We start from the raw sequence: 23,837 nt of genomic DNA, 5'->3' as shown, positions 1-23,837 counted from the left end.
ATGTTCGTAGAGAAACCTTTAAGGCCGTTTAAAATACCATCGTGATTTACACGTTCGCGTGACACGACTACGATTTCTAAAAAAATAAATAAAATTGGAGTATGCGTTCGCGCAACTTCGAACAATTTCCTCCAACAATAGAAACAGTTGCTAATAGGCCACTAATCAATTTTAAGAGTTTCGAAGCGTGCCATCTACAATTTAATTATTCATGGCCATCATGTTAATAGCCTAGATAAAAAATATGACAAATGTTGGTAGTTTGCTCTATGCACATTTAAATACACTACCGTGACCATGTATACGTCCGCATAACTTCGGCCAAACGTTTTAACAATAATAAAGCATTATTAATTGTGAACACGTTCGCGTGACATGATTTTTGACGCGCCAAACAAATGGATACACGTTCGCGTGACCCATTTCAAGATAATTTTTAATTTAAAAGCGGTTTGGGGTAAATGCACATAAGATCTAAAGTCAGTAATTAAACAATTTTAATAAGTCAAGTATGATCAAAGCGATCGTGCTAGAACCATGGAACTTGGGAATGCCTAACACCTTCTCCCGGGTTTACAAAATTCCTTACCCGGATTTCTGATTCGTAGACTGTAATACAGAGTCAATCTTTTCCTCGACTCGGGATTTGAACCGGTGACTTGGAACACCATAAATTATCCCAATTGGCAACTCTGATCTTAAAATAAACAAATCCCGTTTCGATTATCCTTTAATTGGAAAAACTCCCTTATATATATACCCTTTACGGGGTGTAGTAAAAATGAGGTGTGACAGCTCTGACGACTCTCTGGGGATCGAACCCAGAATCTCTGGTTCAGGGTTCAAGAATTCAAGCTTGTTAACATGATTTTTACTTAGCTTTATCTATTGTTAATATTACTGTATTCTGTGAATCGTTTGTGCTAAATGCTATCTGTTTACCGCTTTAATATTATCTGGATTGTATATAACTGTCTTCTTACACCACCCATCTGAGTCTTCTGGAAATGGTGCATACGTTCGCGTAACCTGCTTTTTTCTGTAGAAATTATACCAAATTGAACGAGGCTGGGCAAGCGACAAGGCCGGGTAGAATTCAGTGCTCCCGGTACGTCGCCCCCTCCTCGTCCCCAGTTGTCCGCTCGGTACCCCAAGTCTAGACCAAAACCCCATGACTTAAACCTAGAAAAACACAGCCTCATGCCGGATCCCTAGTAGGAACGTTTGTTTGCATCATGTGCATTTGACTTAGGGGACTCAACACAGAGGTTGGGTCCGTCTAGGACAGCTATGCCCGAAATAACAGACCATCCTGATGCATTCTACGTGCTATGTGAACATTTATTTTGGCTTGCATGCTGACCCGCCAGGAAAAATAAAGCAAAAACAAATAGAGGGAAAACCAAGAGTGATATAGGGAAGGAAATAAAATCTGGTTCTAAACATCCTGGTATTTGAAAAGCGTCCTGAAACTCTGCCCAAAATTTTTCAAAAAAGAGTTATTTTAAAAGAGTCAAACACTGTGTTCTTTCAAATGTGTCAAAATTGACCGAACTACGTAGGTCTAATTCTCACCGGATGTGGGATACGTAGGCAACCTACATAAGGTTCGGCCTTATTTTTGAAAAAAACAAGAAGAAAAACAAGAAAAGAGAGTCGGTGGTCGAGTGAATGCAATCTTGATTTTGGTCAAAATAAGTTGATCCAGCTTCGGCTATATCTTAAACCGTTCTTGCCGAGGTAGCCTCAGAGTATTTTTCAGTTGTCGAAAGGCTATTTTCGTAAAAGAATGGACAAATTTGTGAGGGGTCATAAAATAATTCCCCCGGCCTCAAAATTTGCGTGAAATTGGAAAGGGTCCGCATTTGCAAAAATAACCATTTGGTTAAAGTTGGCATACAGGGGAAGAGATTATGGTTCTTTTCTTCTTTTATTTTCTCTTTTTTTTCTTTCTTCTTCAAAAAGCTGTTTACAAAAGGGTCAACTCGAGTCAACCCTAACCTTAATCTTCCACAAGAACCAATGAATACCATCCTAGAACCGCCAGAAGTGGTCAGGGAACAGGCTCAGCTACACTTGCGTATGTGGTGGAATGATCTAGACGAAGATGGTCAAAAATGGGTGAAAAAGCACTTGGGTGCTCTTATAGACATCTTTGAAATCAAACCACAGGATGATCTGATCAAAGCTTTGGTAACGTTCTGGGATCTTGTCCACAATGTCTTTCGTTTCTCAGATTTCGAGATCACCCCTACTCTGGAGGAGATAGCCGGGTACATTGAATTCGGACGGGATTTGAGGAAGCAACAACTTATATTTCCAAAGGCTCCATAGGTGCACAAGTTCTTTGACCTCCTGATTATTAGTAAACAGACGAATAAGGAACGTGTGAGCAACGGGTGTTGTGCTTTCCATTTCTTATACTTCAGGTTCGGGCATTCTGCTAGTTTTTAAACGCATGAAAAGGGTCTGAGCAACAAACAAAACAAGGGCCTTTGGCAAATTCATCGTCGGTTCGCATTTATTGTGGCATTCTTGGGGATCATGGTCTTTCTAAATGAGAAAGGGACGGTGGATATTCGTATGGCTAGAATTGCACAAATCCTTACTACCAAGGAAAATCATACACTTGCCCCGTTGGTGCTAGCAGATATCTATCGCACATTGACTTTATGCAAAGCAGAGGCTCCATTTTTTGAAGGTTGCAGCATTATTCTGCAAATGTGGTTGATCGAGCACCTTCACCATCATCCCAGATTCATGAGTTATGGTTCGAGCTCAAATAACTTCATCATTAGTTATGAGGAGAGGATAAAAGATTACAACACACCAGAAGGGTTTAAAGCATGGGTTTCTCATTTGAAAGTTCTTGACGCAGGTCAGGTTGAGTGGACTATAGGATGGCTCCCAAGGATAGAGGCCATCTATATGACTGCTACCAAAGGATACCTAAGGATAATCGGCGTAAGGAGTATTCAGCCATATGCACCGCAGAGGGTCTTGAGGCAATTAGGAAGGTATCAGATTGTGCCTGCAGATGAAGATCTAAGCACCCAGGTCATAGAGTTACATCTAGAAGCTGCATTGCCTGAGGCTATAGTTCAGCAGGATTGGAGTAGCTGCTAGTATCTAAAAAATGGCACCCAGGTACCATACATCGCCAAGGGGGAAATAGATCCAAATTATGCTGTTTGGTTTGAGAAAATGTCTTATGTAAACGATGAGCCAGAGCCCGAGTGGCCCGCCAAAAGGCCTCATGTTCAAGCCTTTGATGATAAAATTCAAGAGAGGTTAGCTTGGGTGGAGAAGGAAAAGGAATATAAGGCCATCATCCATGGTCTACGAGAAGAATTGAGATATGTCACCTTCGACAATGATTTGTAGGCACAAGAGGCCGAAGGTGAAAGGAGAAGATTGGTGCGAGAAAATGAGGCCCTCAGAGCTCAAGTTCGACAATTGAAAATTGAAGTCGAGAACCCAGGCCGAAGCAGGAAAGATGAGAGGCTCATTTACAACCTCACTCAAAAGGTACGTGACTATGAAGATGACCTGCAGAAAGCTGAGTCTGAACTAGCAAAAGTACGGGAAAGGTTGGCTAAAAGTGCCGAAGGGTGTGCAACTTTCGTTCAACATATGAAAGAAAGATATGAAAGAGGGGTAACAGGTTGGGAAAAGGCAATTGACAACCTTTAGGGTGAAATGGCTAAACAAGCCAAAAATTTTAAGGCTGAAAGAGAACATTGTTACGCCTTAATGGAACGACTAGAAAGGGATTTGCAACAACTCCAAGAGAAGAACCAGGTAGCCGAACAAACTTTGGAAGCCAGAACCGAACAAATTGGGCATTTGTTGCAAGAGAAAGGTGTCATAAGAGAGCGAGTCAAAAGGGTCGCCAACTATATCGCAATGAAGTGCAGTAGCTGTGAGGATATGACGAGATCTATGTTCTTTGCTACTGTGATGATTTTTGTTCGCCGGGTAATGGAAGATCTCTACCACTTTCAGGGGGATTTAGCAAGTCGGCCCGCAGCAAGGACGAATGACACCCCGCGGCCCCTGGGGACAATGGAGGCATTGATGTATTCGTGATTTCTCGAGTCTGTATTTTCTTTTCCTTAAGGTCTGCCAGTTGTTTTGGAGTCGGTATTTCTGTTATCAGAGTATGTGGGTTGTTTGTTTTTGAGTCTGTATCTCGTTCTTTCATCAGGGTCTGTTAGTTTCTTTCGAGTCTGTTAGTTTCATTCTGTGTAATAGCATTTTATATATATATATGAAAACTGAAAATCCCAAAATGTTTTTCTTTATTTCACACTTATCCCCAAGAACTACGCTTGGTCTGATTCATGCGGGGTCATGATACGTAAGAAATCTCCATAGGATTTGACCGTAACCAAATAAAAGAGAGAAAGAAAGAGCGGAAAAACAAGAAAGATAAGAAAGAAAATAAAATCAAGAGAGAGTAAGAACAAAGAGAGAACAGAGGCAAGAATGAAAGGAAAGGAAAAAAAAAGAAAAGAAAAGAGGATGTTCGCAATTAAAAGAAAGAAAAGGCCGGGATGACGCATGCAACCGATCAAATACATAATAGAGACGGTTAACTGTTTAGGTGCATTCATGCCCAATGTGCAGTTACCAATCTATTAAATCCTAATCGCTAACAAGGTTGTTGTTTGATGTATTAAGCCCAGGCAAGTGGTTAGTTGACTGGCATTCTAGCAACTCACTCCTACAACACCCGATCGAAAGACAGGATGAATATGGTCGACCAGGAACCAGAAACAAGTATTGTCGACCCATCGAAAGAGGTGGAAGAAATGGACGTTAATGCAATGAGGGAAGAAATGTATAAGCTGAAGCAGCAGATGGCTGAAATGTACCAAGCCTGGGCGAAGGGACATCCACCACCAGTTTATCCCGCCAACCCTGCTTATATCCCACTATCAGCCCTACCTCCGGAGCCTCCCACTGTGAACTCATCTCCAGCCTTTACCCTCTACCAACAATTCCATGGCGCCACTTCCCATACTTCTCAAGCTCCACTACCCAAACAAGTCTCACGCCCTCCCCCACCAATTACACCTGTTTCTGTGGCACCTCCACCTGCTACATTACACCGATCGTCCAGCGAAACCCTGTTCCAAATTCACGACAACCAGTACTATCCCCCTGAACCCACCTTCAAAGTTCCAGAACCATATCCTTACACCCCTCATCTTGATATCCCGGCAGAGACTGAGAAACCGCTCAAAAATCCCGAGCACGAAGAAATGATCAGAAAGGTCAAAAGCTTAGAGCAATCATTCCAAGATATAATGGGGCTGGGAGGTCAAGTGAGTGTGGTATTTAAGGATTTATGTCTGTTCCCAGATGTTCAGTTGCTAGCAGGGTTCAAAATGCCCAAGTTTGATCTGTACGATGGGCATGGTGACCCAGTAGCGCACTTAAGAGGATTTTGTAGTAAATGAGAGGAGCAGGTGGAAGAGATGAATTGCTGATGGCATATTTCAGCCAAAGTTTAAGTGGATCGGCCTTAGAATGGTACACTAGACAAGATCACAACAGGTGGTACACATGGGACGACTTGGCCCAAGCCTTCGCCTGCCATTTTCAGTACAACCTCAAAATTATCCCAGATCATCTGTCGTTGACAAAGCTGGAAAAGAAGCCCGGTGAGAGCTTCAGAGAATATGGATTCCGCTGGAGAGAGCAAACAGTGAGGGTTGACCCTCCGATGAAAGAAAGCGAGATGGTTGATTATTTCTTGCAGGCCTTGGAACCCACTTATTTCGGTCACTTGGTGTTAGCAGTAGGTAAGTCCTTTAATGAAGTCGTGAAAATGGGAGGCATGGTTGAAGAGGGACTCAAGTCCAACAAGATCATGAGTTATTCAGCAATCAAGGTGACCACTCAGGCCATTCAAAACGGTACTGGGGGTGTGCTCGGGAAGAAGAAGAAGGAGGATGTTGCGACAATTGATTCAGGAGCTTGGGTTGGATCCAGGAACCTTCCCCGTTACTACAACCAGCTGCGACACTATCCCCAAACCTGCCCCCACACTCCATATAGCCCACCACAACACTACTACCCACCACCAGACCCCCACTTTTCTGTCCATCACGCATAAACCTATACCCAGCCGCCCGCTCACTCACAATGGCATGCGCCAGCTCCACAAAACCCATACTAAGCTCCACAAAATAACCACCCACCCCCAAAAGCCCACAGAAATCCTCCTGGAATGGGTTTTCGACCCAACCAAGCCTTTAAGAATGAGAGGTTGCAGAAGCAAGGGACTTTCACTCCACTGGGAGAATCATATGCTAGCCTATTCCACAGACAAAGATAGTTGGGTATGTTGAATCCGATCGAGGCTATATTGCCGAATCTCCTTCCCAGAAATCTTGACCGCTCGGTGAGTTGTGAGTATTGTTCAGGGGCCCCGGAACATGACACGGAGAAATGCTGGAAATTGAAAACAGCCATTCAAGAACTCATTGACACCAATCGGATTGAGGTCCAAGCTCTGGAGGCGCCCAATATCAATTAGAATCTCTTGCCAGCCCATCATGAAACAAATATGATTGAGATAGTGCACAGGGGAGGGGAGCCTAAGAAGCCTTCGCAAACCATCATGATGATTCGGGCTAGTGAAACCAGGCCATCTGAAAAGTCAACAAGTGAGAAGTCTGTGATAAAGTTGAACAGGGCAAATAATGAACCATCTGTGGAGGTTAAGAAGGGGTCCTCAAGTGACGTTGCAGGAAAACATGAAAAAGCAAAAGTGGTTGTGCCAGGAGTGACGAACAAGCCTGTGGTAATTGTGAAGGGCACCCCCACAGATCCTGTCATTATCGAACCAGTAACTCAATTACCGATAGTTAACAGCAGGGCAGTCCCATGGAATTATGAACGAGTGACAGTGACTTACAAGGGGAAAGAGGTTAGAGAAGAAGTGTGTGAGACCCATGGTTTGACTCGATCAGGGAGATGCTTTGCCCCCGAAGAATTGAGAAAAGCTAAGACCTCAAAAGATAATCCAGTGTTGGTGAAGAAAGCGGTGACTGAGGAAGAAGTAGAAGAATATCTAAGAAAGATGAAAGTGCAAGACTATTCCATTGTGGAGCAGTTAAGGAAGACACCAACTCAGATCTCGCTCTTGTCATTATTGATCCATTCAGACGAGAACCGTCGCGCTTTGATGAAAATCTTTAAAGAAGCCCACGTTCCTGACAAAATCTCAGTAAACTACTTGGAAAAGATAGCTAACAAGATATTTGAGGTAAACAGAGTCACTTTTTCTGATAATGAGTTGTCCGTGTAGGGTACCGAGCACAATAAAGCCCTTTATCTGACGGTGAAATACGAGGATTCTGTGGTTACCCGGGAATTGGTTGACAATGGGTCTAGCGCAAATATCTGTCCTCTCTCCACATTGACCAAGCTAAAAGTGGAGGATGAAAGAATTCACAAGAACAATATTTGCGTTCGGGGATTCGACGGTGGAGGGAAAGATTCAGTCGGGGACATAGTGCTTGAGCTCACAATAGGGCCAGTTGAATTTACTATGGAATTCCAGGTGCTCGATGTGGCTGTTTCGTACAATCTGCTGTTGGGACGACCCTGGATCCATGCTGCCAAAGCAGTTCCGTCTACTCTGTATCAAATGGTCAAGTTTGAATGGGATCAACAGGAAATTGTTGTACGCGGTGAAGATAATTTATGTATGCCCAATGGCACCATTGTTCCATTTATAGAGGTTGACGATGACAAGGGACCATGAGTTTATCAGGTTTTCTACACAGTATCGGTAGAGAAAATTCCAGAAGGAAAGTGCGCTCCAACTCCAAAGATGGCTGCTGTGTCAGTCATGGTAGCTGTTGAAATGTTGAAAAATGGTTTCGAACCGGGCAAGGGTTTGGGTGCAACTCTGCAAGGTGTTGTGCAGCCAGTTTCTCTACCAAAGAATCTGGATACTTTTGGTCTGGAATTCAAGCCTACCGTTGCAGATATGAGAAGAGCTAGAAAAATGAAACAGAGAGCATGGGCATTGCCAAATCCAATCCCGCGTCTATCCAGATCATTCGTCAGGCCGGGTATCAGAAAGCAACTGTTGTCAAAAGTTCCTGGATTACTGATTGGTGCCGATGGAGACTTGTAGAAGGGGTTCGAAAGGTTATTCGCCGAGGTCAACATGGTTGAGGCTGGGGAAGGGTCCAGCAAGGCAGATGTGCAATTCGTGAGATCACGCGCAAAAGTCAACAACTGGGAAGCTACTTCTCTTCCTACCCGGAGGGAGTCTTGGTAGTGGGATTTGATTTTCTTTTAGTTGTCTGGATTATTCCAGGGTCTGTAACTCAGATATTATGTTCCGTCTAGTTGGATGTGTTAAAACCCTGTTATCTTTATATTCAATGAAATGCAATTGTTCCTTTTCCTTCATTTCTTCTAATTTTATTTTTGTTTTCTTCTTTTATACAGTTCTTTTTATGCTGATATCAATGACATGACATGCATGAGGAATCTTTGGCCCAGTTTTAAAAGCCAATCTAACTCTGAAATAATAATACAAGAAATTGAGTGTGATGACGAGTTGGAATTTGATGATGATGAGGCCTACGAAGAAATTAGTAAGGAACTAAGTCATTTTGAGGAAAAGCCCAAACCTAATTTGAACGATACAAAAGCAGTTAATCTAGGGGACCAAGAAAATGTCCGTGAAACTAAGATAAGTGTACATCTGGAACCTCAACTCAGGGAGGAGATAATTATAGCACTGGTCGAATACAAAGATGTTTTTGCATGGTCCTATGACGACATGCCGGGTCTAAGCACTGATTTAGTAGTTCATAAGTTGCCTACTGACCCGGCATTCCCTCCCGCCAAACAAAAGCTGAGAAAGTTCAAAACGGATATGAGTGTAAAGATCAAAGAAGAGGTTACCAAGCAGCTTGATGCCAAAGTCATTCGGGTCACCCGGTATCCCACCTGGTTAGCCAATGTTGTGCCTGTACCGAAGAAGGATGGCAAGACCAGGGTGTGTGTTGACTATCAGGATCTCAACAAGGCGAGTCCAAAAGATAATTTCCCATTGCCGAACATCCATATCTTGATTGATAATTGTACCAAACATGAGATTGGTTCTTTTGTGGATTGTTACGCGGGTTATCATCAGATATTAATGGATGAGGAAGATGCAGAAAATACGGCATTCATCACGCTGTGGGGAATGTACTGTTATCGGGTCATGCCATTTGGCTTGAAGAATGCTGGGGCAACCTACATGAGGGCGATAACAACAATATTCCATGATATGATACACCAGGAAATCGAGGTGTACGTGGATGATGTGATCGTGAAGTCTAGAAAGCAGTCTGACCATGTCAGGGATTTGAAGAAGTTCTTCCGAAGGCTTTGCAGGTACAATCTCAAGCTTAATCTTGCAAAGTGTGCTCTTAGGGTGCCATTTGGAAAGTTGTTGGGGTTCGTAGTCAGCCACCGGGGCATTGAACTGGATCCATCAAAAGTCAAGGCCATCCAGGAATTGCCACCTCCGAGGAACAAGACCGAGGTGATGAGTTTGTTGGGGAGATTGAATTATATCAGCAGGTTCATTGCTCAGCTCACGACAACCTGTGAGCTAATCTTCAAACTGTTAAAGAAAGACGTTGCAGTCAAGTGGACAGATGACTGTCAGGAGGCGTTTGATAAGATAAAGGGGTATTTGTCAAATCCACCCGTGTTGGTCCCGCCAGAGCCAGGGCGACCATTGATTCTATATTTGACGATTTTGGACAATTCATTCGGCTGTGTGTTGGGTCAACATGATATTACTGGTAGGAAGGAGCAGTCCATCTATTACCTCAGTAAGAAATTCACGCCGTACGAGGTTAAGTATACTTATCTTGAGAGGACATGTTGCGCCCTAACTTGGGTGGCACAGAAGCTGAAACATTATTTGTCATCTTACACTACCTATCTCATATATCGCTTGGATCCATTGAAGTATATCTTTCAGAAGCCTATGCCCATAGGGAGGCTTGTAAAGTGGCAGATCCTGCTCACAGAGTTTGACATTGTCTACGTGACTCGAACTACAATGAAAGCACATGCCTTGGCAGACCATTTGGCCGAGAACCCGATTGATTAAGATTATGAACCTTTGAAAACTTATTTCCCTGATGAAGAGGTGATGCACATTGATGAGTTGGAACAAGTCGAGAAGCCTTGATGGAATCTTTTCTTTGATGGAGCCGCAAACATGAAGGGCGTAGGGATAAGAGCAGTACTTATTTCTGAAACAGGGCAGCATTACCCTGTTAAGACTCATCTTCGTTTTTACTGTACCAACAATATGGCTGAGTATGAGGCATGTATTAGGGGTTTGAGGTTAGATGTGGATATGGGTGTCCAGAAAGTCTTGGTCTTGGGTGACTCGGACCTCCTGGTGCACCAAATTAGGGAGAATGGAAAACACGGGATCTGAAACTCATACCGTACAGACAATGTTTTCATGATCTTTGTCAACGGTTTCAGTCAATAAAATTCAGGCATATTCCAAGGATCCATAATGAAGTCGCCGATGCTTTGGCTACTCTGGCGTCAATGTTGCACCATCCAGATAAGGCTTATGTGGACCCTTTGCAGATTTAGGTCCGTGATCAGCATGCTTACTGTAATATGGTAAAAGAAGAACTTGATAGGGAGCCATGGTTCCATAATATCAAAGAATACCTCCGGATGGAGGTATATCCGGCACAGGCCATAGGTGATCAGAAAAAATCAATTCGACGATTGGCAAGTGGATTTTTCTTCAGTAGAGGGGTATTGTAAAAAAGAACTCCAGATCTGGGATTGCTAAGATGCATAGATGCTAGACAGGCCACAACAATCATGACTGAGGTGCATTCTGGCAAAGAAGATTCTCCGAGCAGGTTATTACTGGCTCACTATGGAGTGGGATTGCATCAGTTTTGTGCGTAAATGTCATCAGTGCCAAGTGCATGGAGATTTGATTCATTCTCCACCATCTGGATTACATACAATGTCTGCACCATGGCCTTTTGTTGCTTGGGGCATGGATGTCATTGGGCCAATCGAGCCAGCAGCATCGAACGGACATAGGTTTATTTTGGTAGCCATTGATTATTTCACCAAGTGGGTTGAAGCGAAAACTTTTAAATCTGTGACCAAGAAAGCAGTGGTCGATTTTGTGCATTCAAATATCATCTATCGATTTGGGATTCCGAAGGTAATCATCACGGACAATGGCGCTAATCTCAACAGTCATCTGATGATGTAGACATGTCAGCAGTTTAAGATTATACATCGCAAGTCCACCCTATACCGCCCTAAGGCGAATGGAGCAGTCGAGGCAACCAACAAGAATATAAAGAAGATACTTCGAAAAATAGCGGAAGGTTCTAGACAGTGGCATGAGAAGTTACCTTTCGCATTGTTGGGTTATCGCACTACTGTTCGTACTTCAGTAGGGGCCACTCCTTATTTATTGGTGTATGGCACGGAGGCAGTAATACCCGCAGAAATTGAAATCCTATCCCTTCGGATTGTCACTGAGGCAGAAATTGATGACGTTGAATGGGTCAAAACCCGCTTGGAGCAATTAAGTCTGTTTGATGAAAAGAAATTGGCAGCAGTATGTCACGGCCAATTGTACCAACAGAGAATGGAGAGAGCATATAACAAAAAGGTACGTCCACGGAAGTTCGAAGTGGGTCAGTTAATGTTGATACGTATCTTGCCTCATCAGGCTGAAGCAAAAGGAAAGTTCGCCCCAAACTGGCAGGGGCCATTTGTCGTAACTAGAGTATTGTCCAATGGCGCGTTATATTTGACAGATGTAGAAGGGAAGTGTGTGGAAATGGCTATCAATTCCGATGCGGTCAAGAGATACTATGTATGATTTCTTTGTTTGATTATACTTGTTTGTATTTGGCATGTTTTGAAGATTGAAATGACGAAGGCGTTTTGTTCTTCTATCTAAACACTTGATCCCTCGTCACCCCTTTTGAGCCTTATTTATTTTCTTTCTTACCCCTCTTTCGGAATCAGTAACGAATATCAGAAACACAAGCATGAAATATAAGAAAAGGAAGAAAGGAAAAGAGAAAGAAAAGGAAAGAAAGAGAGAAAAGCAAAAGAGAAAAAGAAAAGAGAAAAGAAGAAGAAAAAAAAAGAAGAAAAAAAGAAGAGAAAAGAAAAATCACAACAACAAAGTAATCTTTATGACATGAACTACCTTCGACCTGATTCCTTTTAAGGATACGTAGGCAGCCTCACGGTTCGGTCTCATCTAAACAAAAATCCAAAAGTCCCCAAGCAAGAAACTGGGGCAGAAGTCATGGTTGTTGTGGGAAACCTGATTCCGAAAGTTGTAATTCTAACCCATTTGAATTGTTTTGAGCCCTTTATACCCTTTTTTCCTAGACCTGTCCAAAAGCCCACATTATGGTCCAAAGAAAGACCTTCTGATCAGTCTTTGAGAAATGCCAAGTCAAGCAGGTAAAGGTAATTCATGTCGGGGGCAACACTCTGGTTCAAGCAAGGAGGGAAATAAAATGAGAGAGTCTTATTGGTGAAAACCCTCACCGGAACCATAAGGCGATGAGAGTTGAGAGAAATTAAAATGAGAGAGTCTTATTGGTGAAAATCCTCACGGGCACCGTAAGGCGAAAGTGAGTTGAGAGATGAATGAATAAAAGAGGTCTGCTGGTGAAAACCTTTCAAAGCGCCACAGGATGAACAAGGTCAAGGTTTGGATAAAGTAATCAGGTCATGGAAATTCTGGGGCAACGAAGTACGACAACTGAAAGTTGATTGGTTGGACAGATTGGGCTGATTAATCCGAAATGCATGTCATAATCATTGGTACCAGCTGTTCCACTCAGATAAGTTTCTTTTTCTATTTCCTTTTGTAGCAGTCATCTGGTTTTGGATTCTTCTTATCCTTAACCCGCAAAGTCATTGCATTTCATTCTCTTTTGGGTATTTATCTAAAGATGTTTCAATGTCAGTCTTGTTCAAATCAAGTGAAAAGGATTTCAAAGCTCATTACCAACTTCCAAAATTACAAAGCACGGAGTGGTCAAAGCATACGAAGGATAACATGATGTAAGAGAAGGGTACAAGGAATCACCGGAAGTTTTATCGGTGGAATGGATTGGTAATGTCATGGGAGATGCAAAGGTTCAGATAAAAAGGTCATAGGTAAAACAACATCATGGGTATAGAACACTCAGTTCGTCAAAGGTCATGGGGTGTGAAAGTTAGTCAGAAAGTCAAAGCGGTTCAAGGCTAGTTCAGGGAAGCCAGTCAGAACAAAACAATGCAGCGGAAAGATCTTCAGCAAAGAATGCCATCAGCTAACCACCATTTTAAACTGACAAATTTTCTTTGATTGAAACAAGGGCAGAAAAGTTCGTTTGTTTCAGAGGAACTCTCTGTGGAGAAAGGCAGTCACTGAACAGGTTTGATTTAAGAGCTTTCAGGACCCTCCTGGAAAATGAGACCTAGTTTAAAGTTCAGAAATAACATAATCTAGCATAAGTGTATCCCAAAGGAATAAGTTAGCTTAGAAGTTTGCATGTTTGAGATAGAATTCAATTAGGAATTTCCAGGACCCTCCTGAATAATGGGACTTAGCCTTAAGATTTCGATTAGATAATAATATGTAGCGTAAGTTCTGATGTAAGGTAGTATAATTCAGCTATGAAAGTTGTCACTCTTAAGATAAAACTTGACTTTTGATTTTCAGGACCCTCCTGGATAATGGGGAGTAGTTTAAAGATTCTCCTAGATAGCAAGATTTAGCAGAAGTCACGCCTGTAGAAGATATAACCTAGATTTAAAATTGTCGTCTAGTTAAGAGTTGTCAGGACCCCGCTGCATAATGGGACCTAACTTTCAAATTATTAGTAATGTTGGGTAATATGATTCAGTTTAACACTTACATCTGTGCCGAACCACCAACCGGGGCAGAAAATTTTCTTTGATTTTGTCTATTTTGTTGAAGTCAGGAGTCTGCCTAGAGAGCAGGGAATACATTTTAAGTTGAAGTCAGGAGCCCGCCTGGAGAGCAGGGAATACTTTCAAATTTAGCAATCAGGAGCCCGCTTGGAGAATAAGGGAGTACAATTTATTTTAGCTTTCAAATTCTTTGTTTTGTCTATGTTGAGGTCAGGAGCCCCCTGGAGAGCAGGTAATACATTTCAAGTTTAGAAGTCAGGAGCCCGCCTGGAAAGCAGGGAATACTTTCGAGCGTAGCAATCAGGAGCCCACCTGGAGAACAAGGGAGTGCAGTTCAAATTTCAGCTGTCGAATTCTTTGTTGAAGTCAGGAGCCCGCCTGGAGAGCAGGGAGTACTTTCAAATTAGTAGTCAGGAGCCCGCCTGAAAAGCAGGGAATACTTTCAAATTAGCAGTCAAGAGTCGGCCTAGATAGCATGGGAATATGTTCACGTTTTGAAGTCAGGAGCCCGCCTGGATAGCATGGGAATACATATCAAGTTCAGCAGTCAGGCATCCATCTGGAGAAAGGGAAACATCTCAGTTTACAATTCAAGGCGGCAACGAATGAATTTTACCGAGAGAATACAAGGTAACAAGAAACACAAGATCAAGTCTGAAGATCTAGATAGGATTTTGTAAAGCATAGATCATAGTCTAGTCTAGCTTCTTTTATTTTTGTCATGGTATAATAAGGGGTTCAATGAGCAGCAGCAGCAGCAGTGAAATCACAGCTCCATGTTAGTCCCAGCTACCAGACATTCCTGAACTACACTGACCTGATTCCTTTTTAGCCAAGGATATGTAGGCAACTTGGAAGCAGGGTGTGGTCAAATCTTTCAAAAATGCTTCCCACGGAGTATTCAATGGGCAAAAAGCGCTCGTATCCGCTCCTGATAATAGGCAAAATCTAGGTCATTTAGTTATTGTTTATGCTTCCTCTTAATTATATTCCGATGTCATATTATGGTCAATTAATGAAAAATAGGCTCTAATTGTGATATGTATACATTGCAGGATGAGGAGCCTAAATAATGCTTTCAAGAGGATATTGGAATGATTTATTAGCAAGAACAACCCCTAGGAGTCGAGTGTGCGCAAGGACGAGACGGAAAAATGGACGGAATCGAGCTTCAGAAGCGCGCTAAGTAACGCGCTAACTCCAAACTTTGCGCAATAGTTCGCGAGCTTTTCTGCCTGGAATTCAAGAGAAACGCGCGAAGTAATGCGCGAACTCCATACTTAGCGCAGTAGTTCGCGCGTGTCCGATCCGGAGAAACGTTGCTTGGGGGTGAAATTGGAAATCTGGAGGGAAACCCACTTAACCTATATAAAGTCAAGCGCACCCAAGGTTAAAGGGAGGAGAGTTTTTCATAGTTTAGTGGAGGAGATAGAGAGGCAAGAGCCAAGGAGGAGTTTTGATCATCAAAGTCTTATTTTCTTCTTTTGTTATTGCTGTTTGTGATGAAATTGAACTTGTTTATGATGAACCCTAGTATGAGCAGCTAAGACTCATTGTTCTAGGGTCGTGGGTAAAACATGAATGTTGTTGTTTGAAGTTTAATTTGACAAAATTTGGTTTATCATATTGGGTTATTTATTTAATTCTGTTCTTAATTATTTTGCTGAATAGCTAACAGTGAAATACTATCTACGAATCTTCAGTTGAACTCAAAAGTGGGAACTTTAGATTGCATATAGAATTAAATAGAGAAAGTTCTTGAACCCGGGCCTCAGGGAACAACTTTGCAATTGGGATAGACATATACCCAATTGCCTTGTTTGGTTGGAATACAGGAATTGTAAATGCGTTCTTGTTAATCTTAATTCCATAGACATATAGGCATTGAGTTGGCTTGAATAGGCGAGTAAGAACTCGACAGATTCTTATGAGTAATATCAACCCTGTCAATCAATAACCCAGATAAATTGATTAGTCATTTCGAGCCAAGAACACAATACGAATGTAACTATGCTCGTGACCCTAGAATATCTTCTCCTATTGTTTGTTACTTGTGATTGCTATCTGTTTGGTTACTTGATTTAGTTAGATTAATTCTTTATAGTTAAGTAGTAAAATAGTTACATCTCTCTCTTGTGAATAATCTCTTGGGTAGATAAAGAAATTGGGTTTGAATTAGTCAACAGTTGATCATAAGTCTTCGTGGGAACGATACTCTGCTCACTACTCTATTACTTGATGACCGCGTATACTTGCGTGTGTGTTTGGTCGCAACAAGTTTTTGGCGCCGTTGCCGGGGACTTAGAAATTAGCTACTTGACTGAATTGAGCTTTTATTACTTATTTATTCGAGTTTTAACGTCAGTTCACTTTGTTTGTGCTAATACAGGAGTTTCTATTGAATGCGAAGAAGTAGAAGCGCAAACAACCTCCTTCCTTTTGATCCCGAAATTGAACGAACACTTCACAGGTTGAGGAGGGAGGTGGACGCGAGAACCAAAATTGAAAGAGAGTTGGACATCGAAGTTCAACCACAACCAATTGAGATGGTGGGTAATGAGGAACGCGCGGTGATTGAAGCCGCAAGGCCCAGTCTGGCTAATATGACTCATGCTATTGTGAAGCCTGACATCACTGGGCACTTTGAGCTGAAACAATACATGGTGCAGCTGATCCAAGCCACAGGGCTGTTTGTGGGTTTACCTCATGAAGACCCGCAGAGGCACATTCAGAATTTCTTGGAAATTATGGATACCTACAACTATCCGAACGTTTCTAAGGACTATGTCAGGCTAACACTTTTCCCCTTTTTGACTGATTGGGGAAGCTAAGGAATGGTTGAATAAAGAGCCAGCAAATTCAATCCGCACTTGGGATGATCTGGCAAGGAAATTCTTAATCAAGTTCTTCCCCACTAAGAAAACAAAGGTATTGAGGAGTCAAATTCTTGGGTTTGAACAACGAGTGGGCGAGACACTGCGTCAAGCATGGGAAAGGTACAAGAAGATGCTCAGAGACTGTCCTCATCATTGCCAGATGGACGAAGTATTGGGTCACACTTTTGTAGATGGATTAGATGATGCTTCAAATATGAATCTTGATTCCGCTTGTGGGGGTAGTTGCATGGCCAGACCGTACAGTGGAATCCAAATCTTGTTGTATAACTTCACTGCTAATGATAATAACTGGCAAGGTGAGGGTGATTCACGAAAGACAGTTAAGCAAAAATCAGCTGGGTTACTTGAGTTAGACGAAGTATCAGCCATGAGAGCCGACATTGCAAAGTTGGCCAATCAGATGACTCAGATGATAATGCAGCAACCACAGACAATGCAACACGTACAACAGATGAATATTTGTTGCAAACTCTATGGTGACAGTCATATGAGTGATATGTGCCCCACGAATCCAGAGTCCATCTATTATGTGGGGCAACAGAACAGAGGTCCACCGAATCAGAATGCACAATATGGGAATTCTTACAATCCTAACTGGAGGAATCATCCCAACTTCTCATGGGGTGGAAATCAGCAGAGTCGAATCAGCATAGACCCCAAGGGAATTTCAATCAGCCTCAAAGACCACCCTAACAAATGGAAGAAAGTACGAATGATCTGCTAAAGAAGTTGTTAATTGACAATCAGCAACTCAGGACCGACTTCAGAAATCTTGAAAGGCAAATGGGGCAGTTAGCAACAACTCAAAACACTAGACCTGCAGGCGCTCTCCCCAGTGATACAGAAAAAAATCCTCAAGTGAATGCAGTTACACTTAAAAACGGAAGGGAGCTAGAGGAAATGCCAAAGAAAAAGAAAGACAAGCCCATACCTAAGAGAGAGTTGATCCCTAAAGTGACTCAAGAGCAAAAGAATGCTGCTGAAGTTTCAGAGCCCGTGGAGGCCCCTAGACCACCACCACCCTTTCCCTAGAGATTGCAGAAAAAGAATGACGATCGCATGTTCACAAAATTCCTCTCTATATTGAGCCAGGTTCAATTGAATATTCCACTCGTTGATGTGCTTCGTGAAATTCCAAAGTATGCTAAATATATAAAAGATATAGTAGCTCACAAGAGAAGATTAACTGACTTTGAGATAGTTTCACTTACTGAGGAGTGTATTTCTAGGGTCCAAAATAAGCTCCCTCAAAAGCTTAAGGATCCTGGCAGCTTTACGATTCCCGTGCGTAGTGGTAATGTGGATGTAGGTCACGCTCTGTGTGATTTGGGGGCAAGCATAAATTTGATGCCCCTATCTTTGTTCAAACAATTGGGTCTGGGAGCTCCAAGGCCAACTACTGTGATGTTGCAGCTGGCTGACAGATCGATAGCACACTCTGAAGGGGTGATTGAAGATTTGTTGCTGCAGATTGGGAAATTTATCTTCTCGGCTGATTTCATTATCCTTGACTATGAGGCTGATGAACTGGTTCCGATTATATTGGGGCGACCTCTCTTAGCTACCGGTGATGCAATTATCAAAGTGAGAGAGGGAAAGATGATTTTGCGGGTAGATGACGAGGAAGCAGTTTTTAATGTCTACAGAGTAATTCAACTTCCCCGCCACTATGAAGAGCTCTCAATGATATCTGTTGTTGAGGACGATGAGCAGATTCGTTATCCTAGTGTATATCTAGATGATTCTCTAGAGAAAGCACTTATGTTACTTGATAACCTGGGGGTTGATGAGGAGGTTGAGGAGATGATGCACATCCTTGATACATCTTGTGCGTACCTGCAAGGGATAGACCTCTTCGAGCCTTTGAATATACCAGAGGGGCCTCCCCCAAGGCCATCAATTGAGGAAGCCCCAAAATTGGAACTTAAACCCCTTCCACCTCACTTGCAATACACTTATTTGGGTGACTCTGATACTTTACCTGTTATTGTTTCATCTGACTTGTCTAAATTGCAGGAAGAAAAGTTGTTGAGAGTGCGACGTGAGCACAAGTGAGCACTTGAGTGGACTATGTATGACATTAAGGGCATTAGTCCAGCCTTCTGCATGCACAAAATCCTCATGGAGGATGGACACAAGCCCAGTGTAGAGCAACAACGCCGACTCAATCCAATCATGAAAGAGGTGGTAAGAAAAGAAGTGATTAAGTGGCTCGATGCAGGTATTGTATTCCCTATCTCAGATAGCAAATGGGTAAGCCCCGTTCAATGTGTACCCAAAAAAGGGGGGATGACTATAGTAGTTAATGAGAATAATGATTTGATACCTACAAGAACTGTCACCGGGTGGAGAATTTGCAGTTATTACAGAAAATTGAACAATGCCACCCGGAAGGACCACTTTCCCCTCCCCTTTATTGACCAAATGCTTGATAGATTAGCTGGCCAGGAGTACTATTGCTTCTTAGATGGTTACTCGGGGTATAATCAGATTGCTATAGCCCCAGAGGACCAAGAGAAGACCACTTTTACGTGTCCTTATGGCACGTATGCGTTCAAGCGAATGCCTTTTGGTCTTTGTAATGCACCTGCGACTTTTCAAAGGTGTATGATGGCCATTTTTACTGACATGGTTGAAATGTTTGTGGAAGTGTTCATGGACGATTTTTTTGTGTTTGGATGCTCTTTTGATAACTGCTTGATGAACCTTGATAAAGTACTTGCTAGGTGTGAAGAGACTAACTTGGTGCTAAACTGGGAAAAGTGCCATTTCATGGTATGTGAAGGTATAGTCCTGGGGCACAAGGTGTCCAAAGATGGTTTGCAGGTAGACAAGGCAAAGGTGGAAGCGATTGAAAAATTGCCTCCACCGATATCTGTCAAAGGCATTCGCAGTTTCTTGGGCCATGCAGGATTTTATCGTCGTTTCATTAAAGATTTATCGAAAATTTCCTCTCCCTTGTGCAGGTTGCTTGAGAAAGATGTCACCTTCAAATTTGATGATGCCTGTCTGAAGGCATTCGAGAAGCTGAAAGGAAGGTTGGTTACTGCACCAATCATAATTGCTCCGGATTGGGAGCAGCCATTCGAGTTGATGTGCGATGCTAGCGACGTGGCTGTTGGTGCTGTCTTAGGGCAAAGGAGAAATAAGATATTCCACTCCATTTACTATGCAAGCAAAACTCTGAATCCAGCTCAGATGAACTACACCGTAACTGAAAAAGAGTTGCTTGCAGTGGTGTGGGCGTTTGACAAGTTCCGGTCATATCTTGTGGGAACCAAAGTCATCGTCTACACAGATCATTCAGCCATTAGGTACTTGTTTGATAAAAAGGATGCCAAGACGAGACTGATTCGATGGGTCCTATTGCTGCAAGAGTTTGATTTAGAGATCCGAGACCGTAAAGGAATAGAGAATCAAGTGGCTGATCACTTGTCCAGATTAGAAAATCGGAACCATGTGGCTGAAGGGGATGCAATCAAAGAAACATTCCCTGATGAGCAGTTATTGGCAATCACCTCAAGTACAGTCCCGTGGTATGCAGATTATGTGAACTTTATTGCAAGTGGGGTGACACCACCAGAATTGACACCAGACAATAGACGAAGGTTCTTGCATGATGTGAGGCTTTACATGTGGGATGATCCATTCTTATACAGGCTATGTGCAGACCAGTTGGTTCGGAGATGTGTTCCTGAGGAGGAGATGAGTGCCATACTTCATAGTTGTCACGCCTCGTCATACGGAGGTCATCACGGTGGAGACCAGACCGCCTAAAAGTGTTACAATTAGGTTTCTATTGGCCAAAATTGTTTAGGGATGCACACACCTTTGTTAAAATGTGTGACAGGTGCCAAAGAACCGGGACGATCACTAAGAAGCACGAGATGTCGCTGCAAAATATCCTGGTAGTGGAGCTTTTTGATGTTTGGGGAATTGACTTCATGGGACCTTTTCCATACTCGAACGACCATAGATACATCTTAGTGGCAGTTGATTATGTGTCTAAGTGGGTGGAGGCCATTGCTATGCCCTCTAATGATGCAAAGGTAGGGGTAAGCTTTATCAAGAAGCATATCTTCACACACTTTGGAACTCCCAGAGTGTTGATCCACGATGGAGGTACGCATTTCTGCAACAAACTGTTAAATAATGTCCTTGCAAAGTACAGGGTCAAGCACAAGGTCTCCACTGCTTATCATTCCTAGACGAGTGGTCAAGTGGAGGTTTCAAATAGAGAGATCAAGCAAATTCTTGAGAAAACAGTGAGTGCAAATAGAAAAGATTGGGCCGGAAAGTTAGACGATTCCTTGTGGGCATATCGAACATCATACAAAACTCCCATAGGTGCTTCTCCGTATAGATTGGTGTATGGGAAGGCTTGTCACTTGCCCATAGAACTTGAGAACAAGGCCTATTGGGCAATAAAGAAGCTAAACATGGATGGGCACTTAGCTGGAGAGAAGAGGCTACTGCAACTCGATGAACTCGAGGAATTTCGATTACATGCATATGAGAATGCCAAATTGTATAAAGAAAAGACTAAGAGGTGGCATGACAAGCACATTCAATATCGAGAGTTCGAGCCAGGGCAAGAAGTTCAGTTGTTCAATTCGAGGTTGAAGCTTTTTCCTGGAAAGCTTAAATCTCGTTGGTCAGGCCCTTTTGTTGTGGTCAGCGTGAAGCCTCATGGAGCTGTGGAGTTGAGAGACAAGAGTTCCAATGGCACTTTCTTGGTGAACGGTCAAAGGATAAAACATTACTGGGGTGGTGACGTTTCACGTCCCAAGACCTCAGTGGACTTGAAGGATGCCTAAAGGAATGTGTAATCGTCGTGCCACGACGTTAAATAAGGCACTGGTTGGGAGGCAACCCAACGATAGTAGTAGTGTTTGATTTTGAGCTCTAACTTACTAACAAATGCAGGCGACGAAGGGCAGGTGAAAGGACCATCAACCAGGAGCAAAGTAGGTGACAATAAATGCAAAAATAAATGCCCAGGAGCGCACATCGCGCTCCCTTCGCGCAGAAGTTCGCGAACCTTTCTGCCTGAACTCTAACTGAAATGCGCGAAGTATCGCGCGAACTACAAACTTCACGCAGAAGTTCGCGAGACTTTCTGCCTGGGACTCACCATACGCGCGAAGTATCGCGCGAACTATAAACTTCGCGCAGAAGTTCGCGAGCCTTTCTGCATGGGACTCACCATACGTGCGAAGTATCGCGCGAACTCCAGACTTCGCGCGCCTGGACGAGCCTCTCAGCCTGGAACTTTTCAGGCGTGTTGTTTTCTTTTTCTTTTTAGTTTTTCTTTTTGTTTCTTGTATTTTTGTAGTTTAAATGGGTTGTTGGCTTATACACAACTACCCCTTCCCCTTTTATTAAACCAAACCCAATACCCCCAAAACACAATCATCTCCCCCAAACCAACAAAACCCCCGAACTCTCCTAACTTCCAGCACTCATCTCATTTCTCAGGGGCTCCTTCACTAAAATCATTAGCAGCATCACCCCACCTTACAAATTCTAACAAGGTATGAGCCCTAGTTTTAGTTTTTTTTTTCTCTTTCTATTTTCAGATTTTAAGTTTCTTGTTGTATTTTATGCCATTAATGTAGTTGTATTTTGTGATTTGGGTTTCAAACTTGGTAAAATATATTGTGGGGTTAGTTTGTTGTAAGTGTGGGGTGGGTAGTACTTGAATTGGGTTATGGATGAACTTTTGTGGGAAGCCTTTGTTGCAAGACCCTTAGAAAAAAGCTGTGAGAGCCTACTGCCCACAAGGTGTTTGTGGAAAGGTCTCAATGAGCATGATTATGTAGTTGTGACCAATTTTGCGTGTGAAGTCTGAGTAACCGCAGCAAGTCACACTACTTTTATTGGGCTGAGCTAATATGTCCACGTTTTGCAGGTATTATGGCACCAACGAAAAAGCGCCAAGCCACGGGTCCATCATCAAGCCGCCAAAGGGCAGCTCCAGCACACTCCTATGACAACAATAAATTTGTCTCCATTGAGGCTCGTACCCGATTTACAGAGAAGGCGGCTAAGAAGGCAATTGCAGAAATGGGCATCAACATCAAAAAGGTCAAGGAACGATGCCCCCCCATGTTCAATGAGTTGATGGAACGGGGTTTGCAAGCTTTCATTGACGAGCCAGAGGAGACTAATGTAATGGTGGTACGAGAATTCTATGCCAATCTACCCGAGCATCTCAACCATGTGGTCACAGTGCGCCGTAAGGCGGTAGATGCCTCCATTGAGGCGATACGCACAACTTATCAACTGCCTGACCCTCTGCTTGAGAACACGGACCTTTATGAATATGGGCGCAATCCAACCGATGCCAAGTGAGAGCACTTCTTTGATGAAATTTGCGAACCAGGAAAAATGGTAGAGTGGCTAGAACATGGAGAGAAGTTCCATTCATCCGTCTTAACTCAAAAGGCGAAGAGCTGGCTGTATGTGATCAACAGTCGCCTTATCCCCTCCACAAATACTATAGAGGTGAATGGACCCCGGGCTGCGTTGATTTGGTGTTTCATCAAGGGTCTTCCCTTCGACATGGCCAAAGTGATCCACGACGAGATGTTTATCCGATGCCCCCAACGCCAGTATGGTTTCTTTTTCCCATCTTTGGTGACTAGGCTTTGCAGAAATGTGCAGGTGCCTGAAAACATTCGTGTGGACGGGCTGGTAAGAAAAAGCCACAAGATCCGACCTGGCCCAAACACCACGGAGGCAGCCTCAGCAGCAGAGGCAGGTAGAGAGGATGAAAGTGGTTCTGATGCATCGGAGGAGGAAGAGCAAATGGATATGGAGGGAGAAACACAGGCTCAAGCACCTAGAAAATTAGCTGCAGCACTGTCACGCGCAACATCCTCTTCAAGAAGTGCCAAAGTATCCCGGTCCACCACATTGGAACAAGAGGTGGCTGATATACGCACGTCCATGCAT

General features: G+C 43.0%; 1 protein-coding gene and 1 pseudogene across 1 annotated transcript; both read left to right on the top strand.

The window, feature by feature from the left end:
- Nucleotides 1-16,385: 16,385 nt before the first annotated feature.
- On the top strand, nucleotides 16,386-17,912 carry LOC104217532 (uncharacterized). The gene is made up of 3 exons (XM_070160926.1): nucleotides 16,386-16,680; nucleotides 16,811-17,586; nucleotides 17,628-17,912. The coding sequence occupies exons 1-3, from the start codon at nucleotides 16,386-16,388 to the stop codon at nucleotides 17,910-17,912; spliced, it is 1,356 nt and encodes a 451-aa protein (XP_070017027.1).
- Nucleotides 17,913-17,939: 27 nt separating this feature from the next.
- Nucleotides 17,940-23,234, top strand: LOC138880752 (uncharacterized; annotated as a pseudogene).
- The last annotated feature ends 603 nt before the right edge of the window (nucleotides 23,235-23,837 follow it).

This window comes from Nicotiana sylvestris, chromosome 11 (assembly GCF_000393655.2).
Source record: "Nicotiana sylvestris chromosome 11, ASM39365v2, whole genome shotgun sequence".
In the NCBI taxonomy this organism is placed as follows: domain Eukaryota; kingdom Viridiplantae; phylum Streptophyta; class Magnoliopsida; order Solanales; family Solanaceae; genus Nicotiana; species Nicotiana sylvestris.
The sequence above is the reverse complement of the archived record's forward strand: the minus strand, read 5'-3'. Positions and strand labels throughout refer to the sequence as shown.

Coding starts and splice junctions, on each gene's coding strand:
- LOC104217532 (XM_070160926.1), top strand. CDS start 16,386: ATGCGAAGAAGTAGAAGCGCAAACAACCTCCTTCCTTTTGATCCCGAA. Junction 16,681..16,810: donor AGCCACAGGGCTGTTTGTGG/GTTTACCTCATG, acceptor TGATTGGGGAAG/CTAAGGAATGGTTGAATAAA. Junction 17,587..17,627: donor ACCCTAACAAATGGAAGAAA/GTACGAATGATC, acceptor ATTGACAATCAG/CAACTCAGGACCGACTTCAG.